At 49.5% G+C, this 21,144-nt stretch overlaps 2 protein-coding genes across 2 annotated transcripts in view; one reads left to right on the top strand and one right to left on the bottom strand.

Moving 5' to 3' along the window:
* CORO1A (coronin 1A) overlaps positions 1–4,554 on the bottom strand; it is a 12,885-nt gene extending 8,331 nt beyond the window's left edge. The window contains exons 1-2 of the mRNA XM_015419527.1: positions 4,482–4,554; positions 3,131–3,333 (exon numbers count right to left, since the gene is read on the bottom strand). Coding sequence (XP_015275013.1) covers positions 3,131–3,328 — 198 coding nt within the window. The 5' untranslated portion in view covers positions 3,329–3,333; positions 4,482–4,554. The remainder of the gene's footprint in view (positions 1–3,130; positions 3,334–4,481) is intronic.
* A 6,062-nt stretch (positions 4,555–10,616) lies between these two features.
* The window catches only part of MAPK3 (mitogen-activated protein kinase 3), a 14,722-nt gene continuing 4,194 nt past the window's right edge, over positions 10,617–21,144 (top strand). The window contains exons 1-8 of the mRNA XM_015419576.1: positions 10,617–10,839; positions 12,829–13,011; positions 13,797–13,986; positions 14,107–14,223; positions 14,810–14,924; positions 15,090–15,221; positions 19,676–19,785; positions 19,924–20,062. Coding sequence (XP_015275062.1) covers positions 10,676–10,839; positions 12,829–13,011; positions 13,797–13,986; positions 14,107–14,223; positions 14,810–14,924; positions 15,090–15,221; positions 19,676–19,785; positions 19,924–20,043 — 1,131 coding nt within the window. The 5' untranslated portion in view covers positions 10,617–10,675 and the 3' untranslated portion in view covers positions 20,044–20,062. The remainder of the gene's footprint in view (positions 10,840–12,828; positions 13,012–13,796; positions 13,987–14,106; positions 14,224–14,809; positions 14,925–15,089; positions 15,222–19,675; positions 19,786–19,923; positions 20,063–21,144) is intronic.

Here is a 21,144-nt window from a genome sequence, read left to right as displayed (position 1 = left end):
TCTACCACCCCCCCTTCTCCCAACCACACCACAGTTCTTACAATCTGAGTTAACTGCCGGGCGGCCAGATTCCCAGCCGGCCCCTGCTCCTCTGCTTTTAGCAGCCGCTCAGCCAGCTGATATTGTTAGTATGAATATTTATTTTTAGCTGTTCAATTTATAGATTGTTTCCTCCTGGGCTGAATCACATGAGGAGGCCATCGTGTTTAGCTGCGGGCTTCCCTTGCTGATTTCTGCACACCAGGCCATGGTTAGAGACACAAGAATCAGGGCTATTTTGGGGCAGGAACGCACAGGAACGGCGTTCCGGCTGGCTCCCAAGTTGGCCATGCCCAGCAGGAACTCATTAGCATAATAGGCCACACCCAACAGCAGGAACGCATTAGGATTGGCTACATTAGGGGTGTGTGGCCTAGCATGCAAAGGAGTTCCTGCTACAAAAAAGGCCCTGGATTTTGACCACAAACAAGGTAAACAGAATAAGAAGCAAAAGGTGGGTGTGGCTGGATGACCACACTTCTGGTAACATGGGGGTGCGACCTAATGTGCTAATGAGCTGTGCTGTCAGGGGTGTGGCCTAATATGCTAATGAGTTTCTGCTGTTGGGTGTGGCCTGTTATGCTAATGAGTTTCTGCTGGGCTTTTTCTACAAAAAGAGCCCTGTGTGACAAGATGATGTGTCTGCCGGGGAGTTGGCAGCCGGATGTGACTGGGGCTGCTGCCGTCACTGCCTCCCCACCAGCTGCTGCCCTTTCTGCCATGCCAGCCATGCTGGGGAGGGCTGGGCTTCCCGAATGGCCAAGGAGCGCCCCTGTGGGACCATTTCAAGTCAGGACAATGGGGTGGGGTGAGGGGACTGGAGCCTCTTCTCCGCGTGTGCCACAGTCGCAATCTGAATTGGGCACCCTGCATGCAGGAACTGGGGAGACCCAGCGACACACGCCTGCAGGTGAGCTGGAGCTGGATCGGGGCCACCTTGAACTGTGGAGTAGTGGTTAAGACTAGCGGTGGACTCTAATCAGGAAAACTGAGTTTGGTTCCTCACTCTTGCGCATGTAGCCAGCTGGGTGACCTTGGGCCAGTCACAGCCCTCTCAGAGCGCTCTCAGCCCCATCTATCTCACAGGGTGTCTGTTGTGGGGGAAAGGAAGGGAAGGCTATTGTAAGCTGCTCCGAGACTCCTTTGGGTAGTGAAGAGTGAGGTATAAAAACAAACTCTTTTTAAATCCACACAGGGAGAAGCAACAGGCAAATTAGGGGAAGCTCTTATTTTTCCCTCCAGAGTTTAAAGTAGCTGGGGGGGGGACATTACTGTTCTGGGAAATAGCCCAGGGGAAGAATTAACACCCCCCACCCCTGCACTGTGGCCCCCAAACTGGACTCCATCATCGCTACTTTAAGATGGGGGGGGGGAAGGCACAGTATGGGTGCTTCTCTCCCCACACACACACACACACACATGGGTTTCCAGCTGGACAAATAACTGAGGAAGAGTCCCTCCCCTCACACCCAGACAGCTTTTTAGCCCCATATCCAAAGGCAGTTACAGAACTGCAGCATCATGTTGGGGGGCAGTGTGGTATAGTGATTACTGTATTTGACAACAAATGGGGAGACTTGGGTTCAAATCCTCCCCTCCTTTCTGAGCCTAGCCTACCTCACAGGGTTGTAGTAAAAATAAAACGGAGGAAGGGGAGCATGAATTCTTTGAAGGAAGAATTTTTTTTTTTTTTTTTTAAAGACGTCTAGCCTGGCCTAAGACATGCAAAACACTCGATCGCACAAAGCTGCCTTATACGGAGTCCGACCCTTCGTCTATCAAGGTCGGAATTGTCTACTCTGACTGGCAGCAGCTCTCCAGCATCTCAGGTGGAGATTTTTCACATCTGCTGCTGCCCAAGACCTTTGACCTAGTGATGCTGGGGATTTAGCCTGGGACCTTCTGAATGCCAAGCAACAGATGTCTGTCTCCCTCTTCTGTGGCAACCAAGACTTGGTACTTCAGAACAGTGGAACTGGACCCTGGATGACCTCGAAGCTGGTCACCCCAGAAGGTTGCTTGCCCAGCTGGATGGGGGAACTTCACACTCTCTCGGCCTGACCTACCTCACAGGGTTGTTGTGAGGAGAACATGGAGGAGAGAACGATGTACGCTGCTTTGGGCCCCCATTTGGGGAGGAATAAACAAACTTCAGACAACTGCAACGGCTGCTGCTGCTGCTCCTCCCTCCCTCCCCCTCGCCTTTTGCTCACTCTGAGGAGTGTGAATCCGCTCCTCGCTCCTGGATCCATCACGCTGAAGTCATGAGATGCCGGTATCCTGGGGGCAAACCCAGATCCTTCCACCGGAGCCTAAACTTAGCTGCTTGTCTCAGCCCCGACTCACACAGGAGCTTCTTTGAACCTTTGGGGAGCATGACGCCCCTATTTGAACAACCAGCCGACCATGGGGGGGGGGTTTGAAACGTCTCAGACAGTTGGAGGGCAACAGGGTCTGCTTATGAGATGCTTGCCCCCCCCCCGGGCGGCCATCTTCTGGCTCCTCTGTGACAGGAATGGAGCCTGTAGGTTTCACTGGGGGAAACTGGAAAGGGGGCCAGGCCTACACAAAAGGACAACTTGCCGGCACTCCTATGTGGTTGGAAAGGGTCTGTCGGTGTGTGTGTGAGAGAGAGCCAGGACTCCCGGGTTCTCAGCAGAGGGGCGAGAAGAGAACTTGGGACAGGCAGATGCAAAGCAGGGCGAGGAGCTGCAAAGTGTACCAACCGCTCTCCCCATTTCCTTCCCCCTCAGCCTGCCCCCAAACCCACTTCCCTTTCTCTGGGCCCTGTTTCCGCAGCAGGTTCAAACTTCAGGCCATTTAAGGCAAAGAAAAAGTGTCACGGATCTGTCGCTTCGGCATTTTCACAACTCCGCCGTCCCTCCCACCCGCCCCTGCCGCCATCTCTACGCTCCCCGGAAACGCAAAGCGGGGTGGGGAGACACCACACTGAAGTTAGATTTATACGTGGTGCTATACATTACGGGGGTGGTGGGGGGGATGATAGAATTCCATTTGTGGTGGAAGTCAAGACTGAAGCAACCCAGGGAGTTTTGAGGAGGACATTTGGGGGGTGGGGGATTCTACCTACCTTGGACAAGGGTAAGACCAGGAAGGCCCCTCCTCCACTGGATTCGACCACGATGGCCAGGAATTTGGGGTTGACTGAGCAGAAATTCCCATCCCAGGTCATCTGGGAAACGCGGATGTCATCGTAACATTGGTCGGCCTTGACCGGCTGGCCGTAGACATGGCGGAATTTACTGGACCTCACGACTTTGCGGCTCATGGTTCCTGCCAGAGAGTTGCCAGAGAACGGCTGTTAGTAGGGGTGCCAATCCCAAGTCACAAGCCCAAAGCCCCATTACAAGCCCTCCGACTTGCTGATGTGCCTGAAACTTGGGTCAGCCCCCTGTGCCCTAGACAGTACCGGAGGTCTGTTCCCCAGACACACACTCTATTGGTTGCTTTTCATTGTGACACTAACCACAGCATCAGGTAGCTACAGAAGAACCAAGGAACTTGGCATGGGAGATTTCCCTGTGAATGAATCCAGATTTGTACCACGCAGCCACTCTAACGGGCAGGTTAGCCCACCACTATGTGTTTTATAGCCAAGTGGCAGAGAGTTCCGCAAGCACAGAGGAGGAAACCTTACTCACTACCTCGCCCGGTCCCAAGTGTGTTTACTCAGAAGCAGTGTTCCCTCTAAGCTGCACAAGCAGAGAGGAGGTAACCTTACTCACCACCTCGCCAAGTGTGTTTACTCAGAAGAAGTAAATCCTGCAGGGTTCAGTGAGAATTTACTGTCCGCTAAACGCGTGTAGGGTCGCAGGCTGTCACCATTTGGATAGCTCAAGCAAAACAGCCAAGCCACATACTGCACATGTTACGCTCCAGGTCACACACAGAACAGGTAAAACTGAAGTCTTCCAACACATTTTTATCCCTTGCTTTCTCCCGAGCAGGATGGGGCAGAGGAGCACAAAGGATGGCCCCATTTTATCCTTGCAAGTAGCCTGTGAGGTGGATTGAGTTGAAGGGTTTCCACTGACTTGCTTCAGATTTCACTGATTTGCTGTACCATTATTTGAGACCAAGTACAGCAAATCAGTGGAGTCTGCAGCATCACCCAAATGATATCGATTGAGCCTCCGTGAGAGGGGAAAGCCCGCCTCGTTCCTCAGTTTCTCCGTCTTTACAATGGGAATTATAGTGTGATCCACCTCACAGGGTTCTGCAGAGGATGAAGAAGAGCCAGGACCAGGCATTGCTTTGCACATCAGAAAGTGCTACAGGCATGATCGAATAATTCACGGAGGACCCCCCCCCCTTTCCTGTGCAAGCAAGGGTCCCCCCCACACACACATACACTTTCCCCTGCTTCTCCTCCACCCCAACCCAAAGTCCTTCCTCCCCCCACCCCCGCCCAGCGCTCTCACCTGCAGCCTTTGTAACGGATGTGCCACACAATGAATTGGAGGCGAAGCGGCTCAGAGCTTTTTAACAGAGCCATCGCCCTGGAACTGTCAGAGCTGGGAGGGTTGGTCTCTTAAAGGGCCAGCGTGCAGCAAGTGGCATCTCTGCTTGTGGTATCATTCTCTGGGTTGCTTCCATCTTCCAGCCTTCCCCCCACCCCACCCCTCTAATTTTCTCCCTGTATTTCCCACCATTATAGTTATATGTAGTTGTCCCATCATTATAGTTACCTCCTTGAGTCACTTGTATTTGGCAGAGAAGCAAGTTTCCAAGTTGCACAAATCTCTTTAGCTCCTGCCAAAAGAAGGGTTCTGCGTAGCTCAGAGGCTTTCTGGTTTGAAATGTATTGAAACAGATTATTTTGCTGAACCAAACACGTCTTCAGGGTTGCAGGCTTCCAAGTTATCTACAGCTTTTCTGCCAGAAGACTTCAGCGGAAGCACTTTTGATACTGTTTCATGTTCCTAAACAATCTAGCTGTGTACGCTTCTAAACCTTGATCTCCTTTCCTCGTCCACTCACCTCTGAGAAGCCCATTTGCCTCAGTTCCATGAGAGCCCAGAAGAAGAGCCCAGAGTCTTTAGTCCTGCGTACAGCATCCCCTGGAATCACAGGTTTCACTGAAGTCATCACCCCCAACGTCTAGTCCTCATGGCAGTGTGGATTCTCAGTGTGAGTTTGCTGTCTGAGGTCTGTGAATGGGTCAGTCACATGGCTTTGCCCTCAAGTAGTTAGGGAGAGATTAGCATCTGACATCTGACAAAAGAAATGCTAAGGGTTGTTTTAATGGCTGTGGACGTTCCCGTGGGCAATGCAAAATGCAAGGCTCGGAGTGAGTAGATAGAAAGACAAGCTTCTAGGTGCAGGTAGCTGATGTAGGGGAAACAGGAATGAAAACAGCCTGGTAAAGGTAAAGGTTCCCTTGCTCGCAAGCCAGTCAAGTCCGACTCTAGGGTTGCGGTGCTCATCTCCGTTTCAAAGCCGAAGAGCCAGCGCTGTCCGAAGACGTTTCCGTGGTCATGTGCCCGGCATGACTAAACACCAAGGCGCACGGAACGCTGTTACCTTCCCACCAAAGTGGTCCCTATTTATCTCCTTGCAATGTCTTGCTTTCGAACTGCTAGGTTGGCAGGAGCTGGAACTAGAGACGGGAGCTCACTCCGTCGTGCGGCACACTGGGGTCTCGAACTGCCGAACTACTGACCTTCCACAGCTTGCAGTTCAGCGTCTTAACCACTTGAGCCACCGTTGCCAAAGTTGCTGTCTGGGGGGAACTTCTGCTCTGTAGGAGCGGACCCATGTTTTGGCAGGCAGGCCCATAGCAAGAAAGGAGCTGAAGTGGCAGCATGTGTGAATTTGGCCTTTGACTCTGTAAGTTCCTCAGGACAGAGACACTTCCTCTAGTGGACGCTCTGTAACACACCAGATGCACAGACGGTATTGCTCTGTAACACACCAGAAGCAGGGAGGGTACTGCTACCGCTACTAATCTGACTGAAAGGGTGGGGTTGGCACCTGGTGCCGGCTTAGAACTTGGAAACCAGAAGAATTTCTGGATAATATTTCCAGTGGGTTGTGGACTCTAATTTATGATCCTGCCACTCCCCTTAACAAGTAGATTACGTGATGCCAGTGAATGAAAACGGCAGTATAAATGATGCAAACTCTAAAGACGTACGGCTTTTCCACGAACAAAAATGTACTTCTTAATTGATTTGTTTGGAAAAAAATGTACATGCCGCCAGAGAGCTGCTCAAGGCAGTTCACAATACAATAAAACCATAAAAGCAACAATCATAAAATTAGATAGGTTAGCTATCCTAGTCTGTTGCTGCAAAACCAACAGACTCCAGTGGTAATCTCAAGACTAACACGAACTCCATTGAAGACATTGGGCTTCAAAGGTTGTAACTCTTAAGACTAGACTATGAGTCAGATTCATTGTGGCATGAGGGTTTTTTGTAGGTAAATGCCCTCTTCACCAGATGCATGCCTAAAGGGGGGAAAAACCCCTCAAGAACTGTCTTTCAGGTGTCACAGGACTCTTTTGTTTGTTTGCAAGGTGGTAACATGAATGACGCTGTGTGAAGGGAAGGCTGTAAGAGTGTAGGACAAAAAGAAGGAAAGAATCCTTCAAAAGCAAATGAAGGTCTCTGTTTATGCAACAAGTGATGCCATTAAAATGATGGGGGGGGGGAAGAGGACTCTCTCTTGTTTCAGTCTAAATCAAGGTCAAGGTTTTCCCACCCACACTACAGTATTAAATGAGTTCAGAAAATCGGGGCAGCACCAGTGACTGCAGCTGTCAATGAGTTTTACATAGAAATGCCACTAGCCAGATCTCTTGCACGTCATAGATGTGCCCACTGTTCACATTTCTTGCTTTTTACCCACGTTGGTGTATATCTGCCAAATGAGGATAGCTCTTCATGCCTCTGATACAGTGGACTCTAATCCACAGAAGCTAATGCCACAGTAAACCTAACGTGGGGAAAGCGGACGGCGCAGGCGCGGCGGAGCCGGAAGGACAGAGCTGCAGCCGCGCCGGAGCGCGCCGCACGTCGGAGGGGCCCGGCTGACTCACCGCAGGAGTGACCATCAAAAAATGGAGCCAGAAGACAACCGAGACATCGAGCCGAGTAATGCCGACCCAGAGACTGTCCGGTACCTCCACTGGGTGCTGATAGGGATTGTCCCCCACCCTGTGTTTCTGTGGCCATAGATTAGGTATGAGAATCAAGTGTAAGCCGCTCAGAGACCCCTTAGCGGGGGTTCGAGCGGGGTAATAAATCGAATAATAAATAAATAAAATAAATAAATGTGTGCTGCTTGCTTCTTTTGCTCTGCTACCTTAAAATAACCCAACAAGGAGGTTATGGGCCGCAGGGTGGAGGCTTCCTCCAAGAGGGGTCCTCTGCTGCTGGAAAGGTCCACCATTTGCAAAAGAGACCATTTAGAGTCAACCTTTAGGGTCTAATATGTCCCAACATGCCTTCTTTGGGTTGCATCCACGTTACTGGATCTTGTTTGCTTTTGCCATCAAGTCACAGCTGTCTTACGGCAACCTGGTAGGGTTTTCAAGGCAAGAGCTGTTCAGAGGCGGTTTGCCATTTCCTACCTCAGCGTAGCAACTCTGGATTTCCTTGGAGATCTCCCATCCAATTAGTAACCAGGGCTGACCCTGCTTAGCTTCTGAGATCTAATGAGAAGCATTCACTGGCAACTTGATTGTCCTTTGTGCACAGGACAATCCAGTTGCAAAAGTTTGCTGTAGCACAATAATAGCAACAATATCCAACAACGTGCAGATGCAGAACCAAGTTGGAGTCCAGTGGCACCTTTAAGACCAACCAAGTTTTATTCATGGTATAAGCTTTTGTGTGTGTGTGTGCATCCTTCCTCAGATACGAAATGGAAATTTCCAGTCCATACCTACAGGTAGAGGGTCAGAGCAGTAAATAGGCATACAGCATAATGAAGATGCAAATGCAGCTTTTGTTTTACTTTTCCCTCTGAACAAACTTGGTATTGAACAGGTGAATTGTCGGCATGCATGAAAATGAACGATGAAGGCTGAACTTCTAGGGTTGTCGTATTTTCTCATCACAAATATAGGAAGGGGTTAATTTGGCAGTGCAAAGTGCATCCTTCCTCAGATACAACGAAATGGAAATTTCCAGTTCATACCTACAGGTAGAGGGTCAGAGCAGTAAATAGGTATACAGCATAATGAAGATGCAAATGCAGCTTTTGTTTTACTTTTCCCTCTGAACAAACTTGGTATTGAACAGGTGAATTGTTGGCATGAATGAAAATGAAGGTTGAATTTCTAGGGTTGTCGTATTTTCTCATCACAAACATAGGAAGGGGTTAATTCGGCAGTGCAAAAATGGTGCTGTGCTGCTTATAATCTGAGGTCCTAAGGGAGATAACAAGCAGCCATTTCTTTTCGCCTGCAAGACCACTGTGAGTTTTGCATCAGTGTTTCATTTTCGGAGCAGAGGTCTCAAGAATGTTTTAAAATAACAGTCATGTTCCCCTTTCTCACCAACCAGCATGTCTGAAAGCTCAAATATTACTAAACCTCCCTATAGGGCCTGGAAGAGTCTACATCCCCAGCCAGCCTGTTTCTTCTTTCACCCTAATTCTATGAGCCTGGAATGCTACCTCTCCATTAGGGCATACTCCACAGCAGGGTAGAGGATGACATACACAAAACCAATTCTTTCTCTGTCCCTCCCAACACCTCTCACTGTAGCCAGGAGGCCTTCCTAAGTATCCAAAAAGAGAGCCACAAAGGCTTGCAGAGAAAAGTCCTTGAAGGCTGCTAGCAGAGCTCCTACGACTCACAGCTGTGCAACAGGCAGAAATCCAACAGGCACAGCTTTGGCTGATTTCCATAGAGGATGGAAAAAGCTGGAAATCTAAATTTATAAAATGTTACCTACATAACATTTACTATTCTGTACATGGGATGTGTATATTAGGAGCTGCGGTGGCTCTACTTTGTGAGAACTACTGACCTGTGGAAGGTCAGTAGTTCAGCAGTTCGAGACCCAAGTTGCCGCATGACGGAGTGAGCTCCCATCTCTAGTTCCAGCTCCTGCCAACCTAGCAGTTCGAAAGCAAGAAACTGCAAGTAGATAAACAGGTACCACTTCGGTGGGAAGGTAACAGTGTTCCGTGCACCTTGGTGTTTAGTCACGCCGGCCACATGACCACAGAAACGTCTTTGGACAGCGCTGGCTCTTTGGCTTTGAAACGGAGATGAGCACCACAACCCTAGAGTTGGATTTGACTGGCTTTTGAGCAAGGGAACCTTTACCTTTATATGGGATGTATTAAAAAACAAATGACAAGAGTGCCCATTGGAAACTACAGGAGCTCCCTGAAGGCCCACTGGATATAATGGGAACCACTGAATTCACTGGACTGGGCTCCCTCGAAATACACTGATGTCCTACAAAGGGTACATGGCAAAGGTGCATATAAAAAGAGGAAGGGATCCAGAGAAGCAAAGGCGTGTGTCAATTCAGTTTCTCCATGCAGAATGATGCCATGTTCCTAAAACCCCTGCAGATGGGTAGCCGCGTTGAGCCACTGCACTCAAACTTTATCCCCTTTCCTAGGAGCAAGCCTCACTAAATAAAATGGGCTCACCTCTGAGAAGACCCACTTAAATTTCGTGCTATAGGTGTGGAATGACAGCCCCCAGAACTGCATTACTATCCCTGGGAATGGACCCACAAACCCTGTGGTGTACTGCTGGTCCACGAGAGTCCAGTGGGGGCTGTCGGACAGCAGACGGGCAGCCTCCCCATGTTCCCTCTAAGCTGTGGAGTCTTGTGTGCAAAAATTCTACTTTGTGAGCAACTGGCATTAAAGCTGTGAGCCAGCGATTTGGCTACTGCATAAATTAGTTTGATCTGGAGGCGTCCTTCCTGAGCGAAGACAAAAATCTGTGAGCTGGAGGCTAAAAAAAGGTGAGCTAGCTCACATTAACTCAGCTTAGAGGGAACACTGCCACCCACCCGGTGGAATGAGTGTCATGGAGTCTGGAGGCTGAGCGGGCTCCTCGCCTCCCCTCCAACAAGGCCACCCCACACGGATCCGCCCTGCACGAATAGAGGCAAGGCTCGGCCGGGCTGTCAGGCACAACACTCCCACAGAGCCGGGAGGAGCGGCCCTTCTTCACCCGCCCCGCTCTACAAATACCCTCCCCACGACCGCCATTCGAACACGCGACTAAGCAACAAGGGCGTATTTAGGGGCGGGCCTTAGGAGATGAAACGAACCGCTCGGAGCTGATTGGAGGCGCGCTGAGTCAAGAGGCGTGGCCCAGCTCCATAGAGGCGCGCGAGAGTAGAGGACGGGGCGGGGCCTCGCTTGAGTGGAATGTTTCGGGCGCGGCGCTTCCGGGTTGAGTGTGTGACGTCCAACTCCAAACGAGGCGCGCTGCGGCCTGCTGGAAGGTAGTGGGCAAACTGGGCGCATGCGCTCTAGACAGCTTTCCAAGCCGCAGCTAGCCCGAAGCGCATGGGCAGTGGTGGCCGCTCGTTTTCTCCCAGTGGACGCATGCGCAGTGCGCTCGGGCGGTGTCGGTTCCGGGTAAAGCAGTGATAGGAGCGGCTGCAGGAGATCCTTGATCGCATCGGCCATGGCGGCAGCGGCGGCAACAGCGGCCCCGGGTGGGGCAGGCCCCGTGCCCGTACCAGGAGCTCCGCGGCTGGGAGTGGAGACGGTGAAGGGTCAAGTTTTTGATGTGGGGCCGCGTTACACGGATCTACAGTACATCGGCGAGGGGGCGTACGGCATGGTCTGGTGAGTGAGCGCGAACTGCCCGGAGTGGCCCTGCCCCGCTGCCGTACCCAGCCCCGAAGCCGAGGATGGCTGAGTGGCTGACGTGCCCCCCGAATCGGGATCTCGCGTCCGCCGTCTCCTCTTAAGCAGACTTCCGCCATATTGTTTCTTAGTTACCGACCCCCCCCTCCCTCGTGCTGGTCTTCCACCAATACTGGACCCACTGCCTCGATCCCCCTCCACATTGGTTCCTAGCTGCTGTACCGCCGCTCCCCCCCTTTCCCAGCCCTGGCGCTCCTGGATTTCCTCTGCTACCGATTCATCCGACAGATGCCTCCTCCTTCCAAACGGCCCTGCAATCCAGAGACACACACCCTACCTAGCCCTGCCCAGTCCCTGGGGTGCTGCCAGCCCCTCCCAGTGATTGGCTCTCGCAGGTCCTGTTGCTCCGTGCCGGTGTTTACCATTCTCTTTGTTTGCACCCGTGCCGCCCAACATCTGGCTGGTGTGGCGCCGGTCTAAAGTGGCCAGCGGCTGGCCGTGAAAGGTGTTGTTTGTGCCTTCGAGCATTTTCGATGTCGAGAAGCTTAGCGGCTGGAGCTCTCGTCTTGTGGTCGCGGCAGCCCTGTGAACAGAGAAGGGGAGACTTGGTGCCTTTCTTGCCACAAGGCTGTCCACTGCACAGGTGTCTTGCTGAGTCAGGCATTGGCTAGCCTCTCTCTGGACCTCCGGTGCCGCTCCTGCATGCCGTCCAGCTGTGAACCTCTTTCAGTGCTGTGACTACTTTAGATGGATGTCTTTGTTCTGGCATCTGTGGGCCAGATAATTTTGCTGTCATTTAACTCAGTGCCCTATTAGGCTCCCTGATCTTTTATTGTTCATAATGGATGCAGGATTTGTAATCAGATTAATCTAAAGCTGTAGATTGATGTGAAGCTGTACTGTCCCTAGATCCTTCTGAGCTGTTGTGCATTTTTGTCTACAGTGGTGCTTTGAGCTAAGATACTCTATAGGATACCCCAATTTACTAAACCTAGTCTCTGTAGTATGAGGTAATAACTAAGTCCTAGCATATAAGTCACCAACTTTATTTGTCTCAGAGATGTGTACACCACCACTTCAGAGGCTTATTTAAGGCAACTCATTTATTTAAATAAAAATAAAATCCTAAGAAGAACGATCATTGCAAGAAGGGAAGAGACTGACATTCATGTATTTATGTTATTTATAGTCTGTCTTTCTCACTTGGACTCCAGGCAGATTACAAAATTACATTCAGCAACCAAAAAAGCTTGAAAAAGCAGAATCCTTCTGCTAAAGGCCTAGGTGAATAGAAATGTTTTGGTCTGGCACCTCAAAGACAGTAAGGTAGGCACCAGATGAGTCTGGAGGGGGGAGCATCCCAAAGGGGCCGTGCTTTCCTCTGATTGCCATCTGCCTTACCTCTGCAAGCAGGGGCACAGGGAAAGGGGCTTGGAATGAGGATCTTAACTGCCAGGTGGTTCACACTCCCAGTCTTCTCACTCTAAAGTATTCGTGCCCATCTAATTTAGGGCGAGGTTTTTTTAGGGTCTTGTACCACCACTACATATCTTGAGGGCTTTTGGGTGTGTCGCTTTGGATCTCTGTAGCTTCAACACCAGGCAAGGTAGTTCCCTAACTCATCATATGCTGTGTCAAACAGCTGGGCCTTGGGCATGACTGACTCCACCATATTGTTCATACACCATGCCTGCCATTTGTCTTGCCTTTCCTTAAGTCGCTGTCTTCCTATTCAGCCTGTCGACAGAATTCTGAAATTTGAGCATTGTTTTGGAGGTGTCAGTATGGTTTTCTTGGAAGGCGTTCTTCCTTTAATTTGCTGTTATGAATTACAAAACTGTTTTCAAATGTGGGCAGGGGGGAGGTATTTGGCAGTTTGATCAAAAATGCTGGTAACATTAAGAGGAGAGAGAGAGATAAACTAATAGTTCCGATACATATCTAACCTTTGTCATCCCCTCCTTGCAGTTCTTCCTACGATCATGTCAACAAGATCCGGGCTGCCATCAAAAAGATCAGTCCCTTTGAGCACCAGACGTACTGCCAGCGCACGCTGCGTGAGATCAAGATCCTCTTGCGCTTCAAGCATGAGAATGTCATCGGCATCAATGACATTCTGCGTGCACCTACCATCGATCAGATGCGTGATGTGTATCTTTTCTTTCAAACAATGGTCCTCTGTTCCAGTGTAGGAGGGATAACCTGCAAGAGTGTGTGGACACGTGGACAGGCCATATTGTGTCCTGGATTTAGTGTCTCCACGTGCCTTTGAGCCAAATGTGCAGTTCAGATGCTTTGCCTGCCACAAAACAGAGAGATATGCAGTGGGGTTGCTGGGAACAGAGTGTACCAATGCACCGGCACTTTATTTGCATTTTTATCCTGCCCTTCCTCTAAGGAGCTGAGGGCGTGGCATACATCTGTCTCCTAGTCTCCTTTTTACCCTCACAACAACTCTGTGAAGTAGGCTAGGCTGAGAGAATGCGATGGGCCCAAGGTCACCCATCTGGCTTCATGGCAGAGCAGGGATTTGAACCTGAGTCTCCCGGGTCTTAGTTTGCCACTTGAACCACTACGCCAAGCTGGCACTGCTGCACTGGCTTCCCCTTGTTTTCATACAGTTCCATGGTGCTCTGCTGTCAATGGTTTTGGCTTAAGAAACTCTCTTTCCCCCGTATATTTTGCTTGTGTCCAATTATACCAGTCGAGATTGCTTCCCACATAAAGTCCATACAGCTGGATTTAGCTGCTGTGTGACAGTAAAGCTCTTTTCTGCTGGAGATTCAGGGGCTGAAAGCTGTCTGTTTGGATTGGCTTCTAGTGGCCAAGGTTCCACTGACTGTGTATACACGTGCACGCAAACACTGCAAACTTGCTTTCCTTGACTCGTCTCCTTGCTGTCCCTCTGCTTGAGGGATCCCTGTTTCTGTTTGCAGATATATAGTTCAGGATTTGATGGAGACCGATCTCTATAAGCTGCTGAAAACTCAGCAGCTCAGCAATGATCATATCTGCTACTTCCTCTATCAGATTCTCCGAGGGCTGAAATACATTCACTCTGCCAATGTGCTTCACCGGGACCTGAAGCCCAGCAACCTCCTCATAAACACCACGTGTGACCTAAAGGTGCCCTTCATCGGCCTTTTATCAGACCCTCCGCTAATTCTTCTGTACAACCCCCCCCCCTCCTCCCAGCCTCTCTCCTGTTGTAACTGTCTTTGCCTTCCCATCCTTCTCTCTCTGCAGATCTGTGATTTTGGCCTGGCCCGGATTGCTGATCCAGACCATGACCACACGGGTTTCTTGACAGAGTACGTTGCCACTCGCTGGTACCGTGCTCCTGAAATCATGCTTAATTCAAAGGTAAGACGTTCAGGGTGGAGAGGACCTGGGAGCCAGAACTACTGAATCAGGAAAGAGGGCGAGGTCAAGTCTGGCTGGGAGTCAGGATTCCTGACTTCTCTGGGGGGAAAAGAGAGCTTTAGCTAGTATAGCAGAGCACAGCGCGTGGATTGCTCTTAGCTATCCTAAGAAAAGCATATCTAGTAGACAGCCCCCCCATGATGCACAAAGTCTGTTCTTGTTGTAGCCCCTTTGGTTACCTAAGTTCTGCTGTCCAGGTTCACTCTGGCTGACCCTTTCCAGTTTTCAATTTCTGCCTTCTCCTCAAGGCCTTGGGACCGTATTCCTTCATGCACTCTCTTTTACTCATCATCCTTTTACATCCTCCTCATTCTTCCAAAGACTGTGACAGAATGCATCACTCTTTTGCAGATGTGTGATGCCCTTTTAGTCTAGACTGGGAGGAAACAGGGCTTACTACTATTTTTTTTGCTGGTGCTGCAGTTTCAAGATTTTGCGAGGGATAGGAAAAAGCAGGTGAGGAGGGGAAGAACCAAGGATGCCCCCCAATCCTGTGTTCTCTTTCTGTCTCTTTCTCCCTTCCCAGGGCTACACCAAGTCCATTGATATATGGTCTGTGGGCTGCATCCTGGCCGAGATGCTGTCGAACCGACCCATCTTTCCTGGCAAGCACTACCTGGACCAGCTCAACCACATCCTGGGTAAGGGGGAAAGGAGGGAGAGCTTTCCCCTCTCCTGGTCTTTGGCTACACTTTTTTCCCACACCAGAGCCCCCCCCCCCCCCCCGAAGTCTAGAAGCCTATTTCTCTTCCAGGGCTCTCCCCTTGCTTGGTGCCCAGGGGCTCTCTAACCTCCCATTTCTACAGGCATTCTGGGTTCCCCATCTCAAGACGATCTGAACTGCATCATCAACATGAAGGCTCGAAACTATCTCCAGTCTCTGCCCCAAAAGCCCAAGGTTCCATGGTCTAGACTCTTCCCCAAGGCTGATCCCAAAGGTAAGAGGGAGAGGACGGAAGATACATGTGTCCCAGCATGCATAGCTTATTGTTGACAGCCCCTTTTCCCGCACCCCAGGGTATCATCTGTCATCTGTCTCTGATTGGTTCACACTTATCCATGCAATCCATGCCAGAAGTCTCTTAACGGGTTTCTAACTAAGGGCCCATTCTTAATTCCAAACGGCAGCACGAAACTGAATTCTGTCTCTTTAACCGGACGTCTTCTTTTGTTTCTTAGTCTGCACACACCAGTAAGCGCTGAATGGGACCTATTTAGTTACTGTATTTATAGTCTGCCTTTCTCACTGAGGCCCAACGTGGGCTATGCGGCGGAAGTCCACTGCAGTTCACACAGAGAGATATCTCAAAAGCGTAGTGTATGTTGATGCAGTCAACATATCCACGTCTTGCAGGTTTCTCCTTGCTGCTGCTCAAGGGCCTATATTTGCAAAAAGCGTCTGTTCACTTTTCTGGACATCTGCTTGTGCGCTTGTCTCACGTTTTAAAGAACAATTGGTCGTCCTTAACTCTGGGCCCTGGTTTGCTGGCAACTAAGGAAAGTCTTCATGAATGAAAGTAATAGAAATTTAAGAGGCAGCATCTTGAGTGCAACCTTGTGTGGTATGAATGTGGTCGGATGTTAACTTGCTCTACTTTATTGACCTTTCTTTTGCTGGGGTGACCTAGATGTACAGGCAGCAGGAAGTCTTGTGTCTAATAGTTTGTGTGGAAGAAGGGACTGCAACCCGATCCCTGTCTGGGACAGCGTCTCATGCACTTTGTATCTAAGGCTGCAGAGCCAATGTGGGGTAGTGTCAGAATAGGATCTGGGAGATTCAGGTTTGAATCGCCTCTGCCATGGAAGCTCACTGGGTGACCTCAGGCCAGTCGCACACTCAGCCTAACCTACCTCGCAGGGCTGTTTTGAGGATAAAGTGGAGGAGAGAACAATGTAAGCCAGCTTGGGTGTATAGATGCAGGAGCCCTCATGCACGTGGTCTTTTTTTCCTATCTCCCTCTCCTTTTTGCTTAAAGTAATTTTAGTTCTGTGCCACCCTGTGGCATTTGCAGGTCCCCAGTTCACACCCTGAATAAGCTGCCAGCAACGGTAAGCTTGTTAAACACTGAGGGGATTCTTTGGGAGAAGCTGAATCTGTACAAAAGAGTCGGGCTTCCCCAAACCATAATGTTAGCAGACTGTTGATGCTTAGAATCTGCAAGGTAAAATAACTGCTTGTAGGGGAGGCATGATAGGAGCCGAGAATCGCCTGTTATTGGATAACTCATTCCTTAGCACTCTGCGCCTTCTAAATGAAAACAGAACTTTGCAGAGACAACAGGCAGCCAATCAAGCACTCAAAGATAGCATACAAAAATGACTTGTTGGAGGATACGATACATAGATGTTTATAGGCTAATTCAAAGATAGGCAAATCACAGTGGCCTGATCCTTGGGCGCAAGTGCCTGTTAAGGTCAATGGAGCTTACTCCCAGGTAAGTCCGTACCGGTGTTAGTCTCCGAATGCCTAGTTTTGGAGAGCACACACATAGTGAGAATACAAAACACCTGGTGGAACAGTGACTATCAGTGACACAGAAAACTACACAACTGGTGTTGGTCCATGAAGAAGAAAAAATCTGACCAGAAATATAACATCTGTATCTATTAGGATGGGTTCCCCAGTGTGATGCCCGTGGCGCCCTCTGACATCTTTCCAGATGTCTGCCGAGTGTTTTTAGAAAATGGGCAGCGCTAATGTGGGGCTTTTGCCCAGCAAACTTCTAATTGGCCATTGGAGATTTGATTGTCTCTGCTGATTTTGGCAGCAGCTGCCACCACCGCCAATGTTCCCTCTAAGCTGTGGAGTCTTGTGAGCAAAAATCCTACTTTGTGTGCTACTGGTATTAAAGTTGTGAGCAAACAGTTTGGCTACTGCATAGATTAGTTTGCTCTGGAGCCCTCCTTCCCGAGCTGAGACAAAGAACGTGTGAGCCGGAGGCTAGGAAACTGTGAGCTAGCTCCACATTAACTCAGCTTAGAGGGAACACTGACCACAGCGCCAGGGTCTTCACTGTGTGACTGAAGGTAAGCTGGGGCAGCCATTTTGTAGCTGGCTGCACCTCCCGCCAGAATTCCAAAGGTGCCCACAGGCTCAAAAAAGGTTGGGGACCCTTGTATTAGGATACAGTTACTTTTATTAGGGTACAATTATCCCTGGATGTAGCGACTTCAAAAAGGACAGTGTTAGTTCTTTTTGTTGTGTTAGAAGACAGGGAGTAAAAGAAATTGAAAATTTCAGAGGGGAAATTTGTTCACAGGATCATTGGGAATAGAGGTACTAGGCCAAAAGGGCAGCACAGGTCTGGGCATATGCTTTGAATGTCTCTCCCTCTTCCCCATCCTCTCCCCTGCACCAGTTCTGCACCAGGTCATCTTGAAATGCAGAAAGAAGTCAGAGAGCAACTACAAGAAAAAAAATGTACCAACGGATGGATTCAGTTTGTTGAATTGACTGGACTTAGTTGTTCAAAAGGGCAGAAAATGTCTAGATATGATAAACTACCGTGATTCACAAAAATTAATCATGGAGCCAAACACCAGCAAGAAAATCTTTGATTTGCCACTCGGGATTTGACAGTGCTTATCTCTTGAGAAAAGCATCCAGGATTCTTTCTAATTCAGTACACGGGCAACTGGGAAATTATCTAGAAAGTCCATCAAAATCACATTTCAGTTTCAGAAGAGATTCAAGGAGATTCAAGGGTGTCAGATCTCTTCAGGAAGCTTGGTAGTTATTTTAAGCCATCCTAATAGAGGCTTAGATAAAATGTATACCACGGAGTAGAAAGGAGCACAAACAAATTCAAGAGGACATGAGTTGTGTTGAGACAGCCACAAAATGCTTGTGTACTAAAAATGGAAGATTTTTCAAAAAAATACAAAATCTGGTTAAACAAACAAATGATAAAAGTATTCAAGAAAAGAATGTTATGAGCAAATTACTAAAAATATAAAAATGATCGACATTTAAACCATATAAGAAAGAAGCAGTAGAACAGTTAGATGGCAAAGGCTGATGTGAAAGATAGGGAAAATTGCAGGGAAACCAAATGAATTCTTGACTTCAGTCTTCACTGTGGAAGATGTTTGGAGAAAAAGTTTGTATCCGAGCCACTGTTTACAACATCTGTAAACAATGGGGCAAACTCTGAGGAGAGACAATAAACTGCAAATTAATGTCACTGAGGCCAGACAGCGTTCCATGTGAGAGAGAACTTAAGGAACTCAAAATGAAGAGTTGGATTTATACCTGGCCCTTCACTCGGAGTCTCAGAGCAGCTAACAATCCCCTTCTCTTCCACTCCCTACAACAGACACCCTGTGAGCAATGTTCCCTCTAAGCTGTGGAGTCTTGTGAGCAAAAATTCTACTTTGCGAGCTACTGGCATTAAAGTTGTGAGTAAGCGATTTGGCTGCTGCATAAATTAGTTTGCTCTGGAGCCGTCCTTCCTGAGCAGAGACAAAAATGTGTGAGCTGGAGGCTAAAAAATTGTGAGCTTGCTCACACTAGCTCAGCTTAGAGGGAACACTGCCTGTGAGGTAGGTGGGGCTGAGAGAGCTCTGAGAGAACTGTGAGGTCGCCCAGCTGGCTTCATGTGGAGGAGCGGGTTCTCCAGATTAGAGTCTGCCACTCTTAACCACTGTATCAAACTGGCTTCCGGGAGTCCACAGAAACGATGGAACTTTTGAAAAGTGAGAAATGTGAGAAGTGATGGACCTTTTGAAAAGAAATATGCAGCTTTTCATTAAAGTACAGTTACTGTTGAGTTTTCTATTACCATGTTTGACCATTGCTAGCACAGACAACTTTTAAGAGTTAGGCTCACACAAAGAAGAAAAGTCTGTCAGTGGTTATTAGACCTGATAACGCAACAAAGTTTGCATGGTTTGAATGCAGGAGATACCTCAGAATCTTGTGTGCTGCTGGGGGGTACAAAAGAGGGGAGGGCCGTCTTCGTGGCCCTGTGGACTCCTGGAAGCATATGGTCTGCCCCCTGCTGGAAACAGGATTCAGACTAGATGCATGCGTTGGGTGTTAAGATTTACGATGTGGTGCCATCGGTCCAATCCCATGTTAAGTCAGTGCACAAGTTACTTCTGGGTCCCATCCAATGGGACTGGTGGCTTAAGCAAATCATGCCATTAGCTCTACTGGCTCCTGTGGATACACACCAGTCCCTCACCAACTTCTGTTCCTTAAGAACATAAGAGACACCAATGTTGGATCAGGCCAAAGGCCCATCCAGTCCAACACTCTGTGTCACACAGTGGGCAGAAATACCAGGTGCCATCAGGAGGTCCACCAGTGGTGTGATGCTGGGTTGTTTTTCTCCTATTGCCATGGGTAAGCTGGTTGCTGATACCTTGTCCTTTATCTTGCTCTGTTTAGCACTGGACCTGCTGGACAAAATGTTGACCTTTAACCCAAACAAGCGCATCACAGTGGAAGAGTCACTGGCCCATTCTTACCTAGAGCAGTACTACGACCCCTCAGATGAGGTGATCAGTGCTATGGGGATGGGACGGGAGGGGGAGAGGGAGACTTCAGGACTCCTGGTTTAGGACTGATGGGTGGGGGGAGGACAAAGTTTGGGTGCCAGGATGTCTGAATACCATCCTCCCTTGTGCCCCATCCAGCCAGTTGCTGAGGAACCGTTCACCTTTGATATGGAGCTGGACGACCTGCCCAAAGAGAGGCTGAAAGAACTGATATTTGAGGAGACAGCACGATTCCAGCCTGGCTACCAAGGGCCTTGAGTGGCTTTTTGGACCACTGGTAAGTACAGCAGAGGCTGTGGAGGTGGTGGCGGTCTGGGGATGGCCTTACTGGAACTTCTCCCGTTAGGCAGCTGCAGTGTACAAGCGCCTTGACTTAAGCAGGGGTGTCGAACTCATTTGTTACGAGGGCCGGATCTGATATAAATGTCACTTTGTCGGGCCGGGCCGTATGTACCATAAAATGTAATGCCAGGCACCGGAGATACAAACTGTGTAAGGGACAGCAGCTGGTAAGCTCTGAGTTGGTGTATTCTCACTGCAAAGCCCCATGGGCTGAAAACCCATGTGGGTAGACTGGAGAGTCAGCGGTGCAGCACTGGGCAGACATTCTCATGCTGCTTGAGTGCTGCAGATGAGGTCGTTCTGCCGTGCTGAAGCCACAATCAGAGTGGCTCCGCCCACTTCCCCGAGCAGTCTCCTGTTCCCTCCCTTGCCCTAGTTGCTCACAGGTCACATAACAGCTCCAGACGGGCCTGGTTCTGGCCCCCGGTTGCCCTTGTTTGACACCCCTGACTTAAGCTTTCTTCCCATCATCTGAGGCCAGTTGTTTTGTAGCAGCTTTTTGTGAGCAAGAGTTTGCGCAGCCTGTTATCTTTGGGTGATATTTTATTTATTTATTTGACTTTTACCCCACCCTCCCCGCCAAGGCGGGCTCAGGGCGGCTCCCATAAAACTAATAAAACAATATACATCTTATAAAATTACAGATACAAACGTTAAAACCATTAATATCGATGGCGATACAAAACAGTAAAGTGCAATTGGAGACCCGTTCAACGGTGCCACCGCGTTAGGCCACTTCTGGGTCTGAGTCTGCACAGGGCCTGCAGCTGGTGAGGTGCCGCTCCTATCAGAATGCCTGCCTAAGAAGCTCCGTTTTCATGGCCCTGCGGAACTGTGGAGGGTCCCGCAGGGCCCTGATCTCGCTAGGGAGCTGATTCCAATAGGACGGAGCTGCCAGAGAGAAGGCCCTGTCCTTGTCGATGTCAACCTTGCGGCCTTCAGACCAGGGAGGGCCAGGCAGTTTTGAGATCCTGATTGCAATGGTCTCTGGGGAACATGCGGGGAAAGGCAGTCCCT

The sequence above is a fragment of the Gekko japonicus genome, unplaced genomic scaffold (genome assembly GCF_001447785.1).
Source record: "Gekko japonicus isolate JY-2015 unplaced genomic scaffold, Gekko_japonicus_V1.1 scaffold923, whole genome shotgun sequence".
Classification (NCBI taxonomy): Eukaryota; Metazoa; Chordata; class Lepidosauria; order Squamata; family Gekkonidae; genus Gekko; species Gekko japonicus.
Note: the sequence above shows the minus strand (reverse complement) of the source record. Positions and strands in the feature narration are given on the sequence as shown.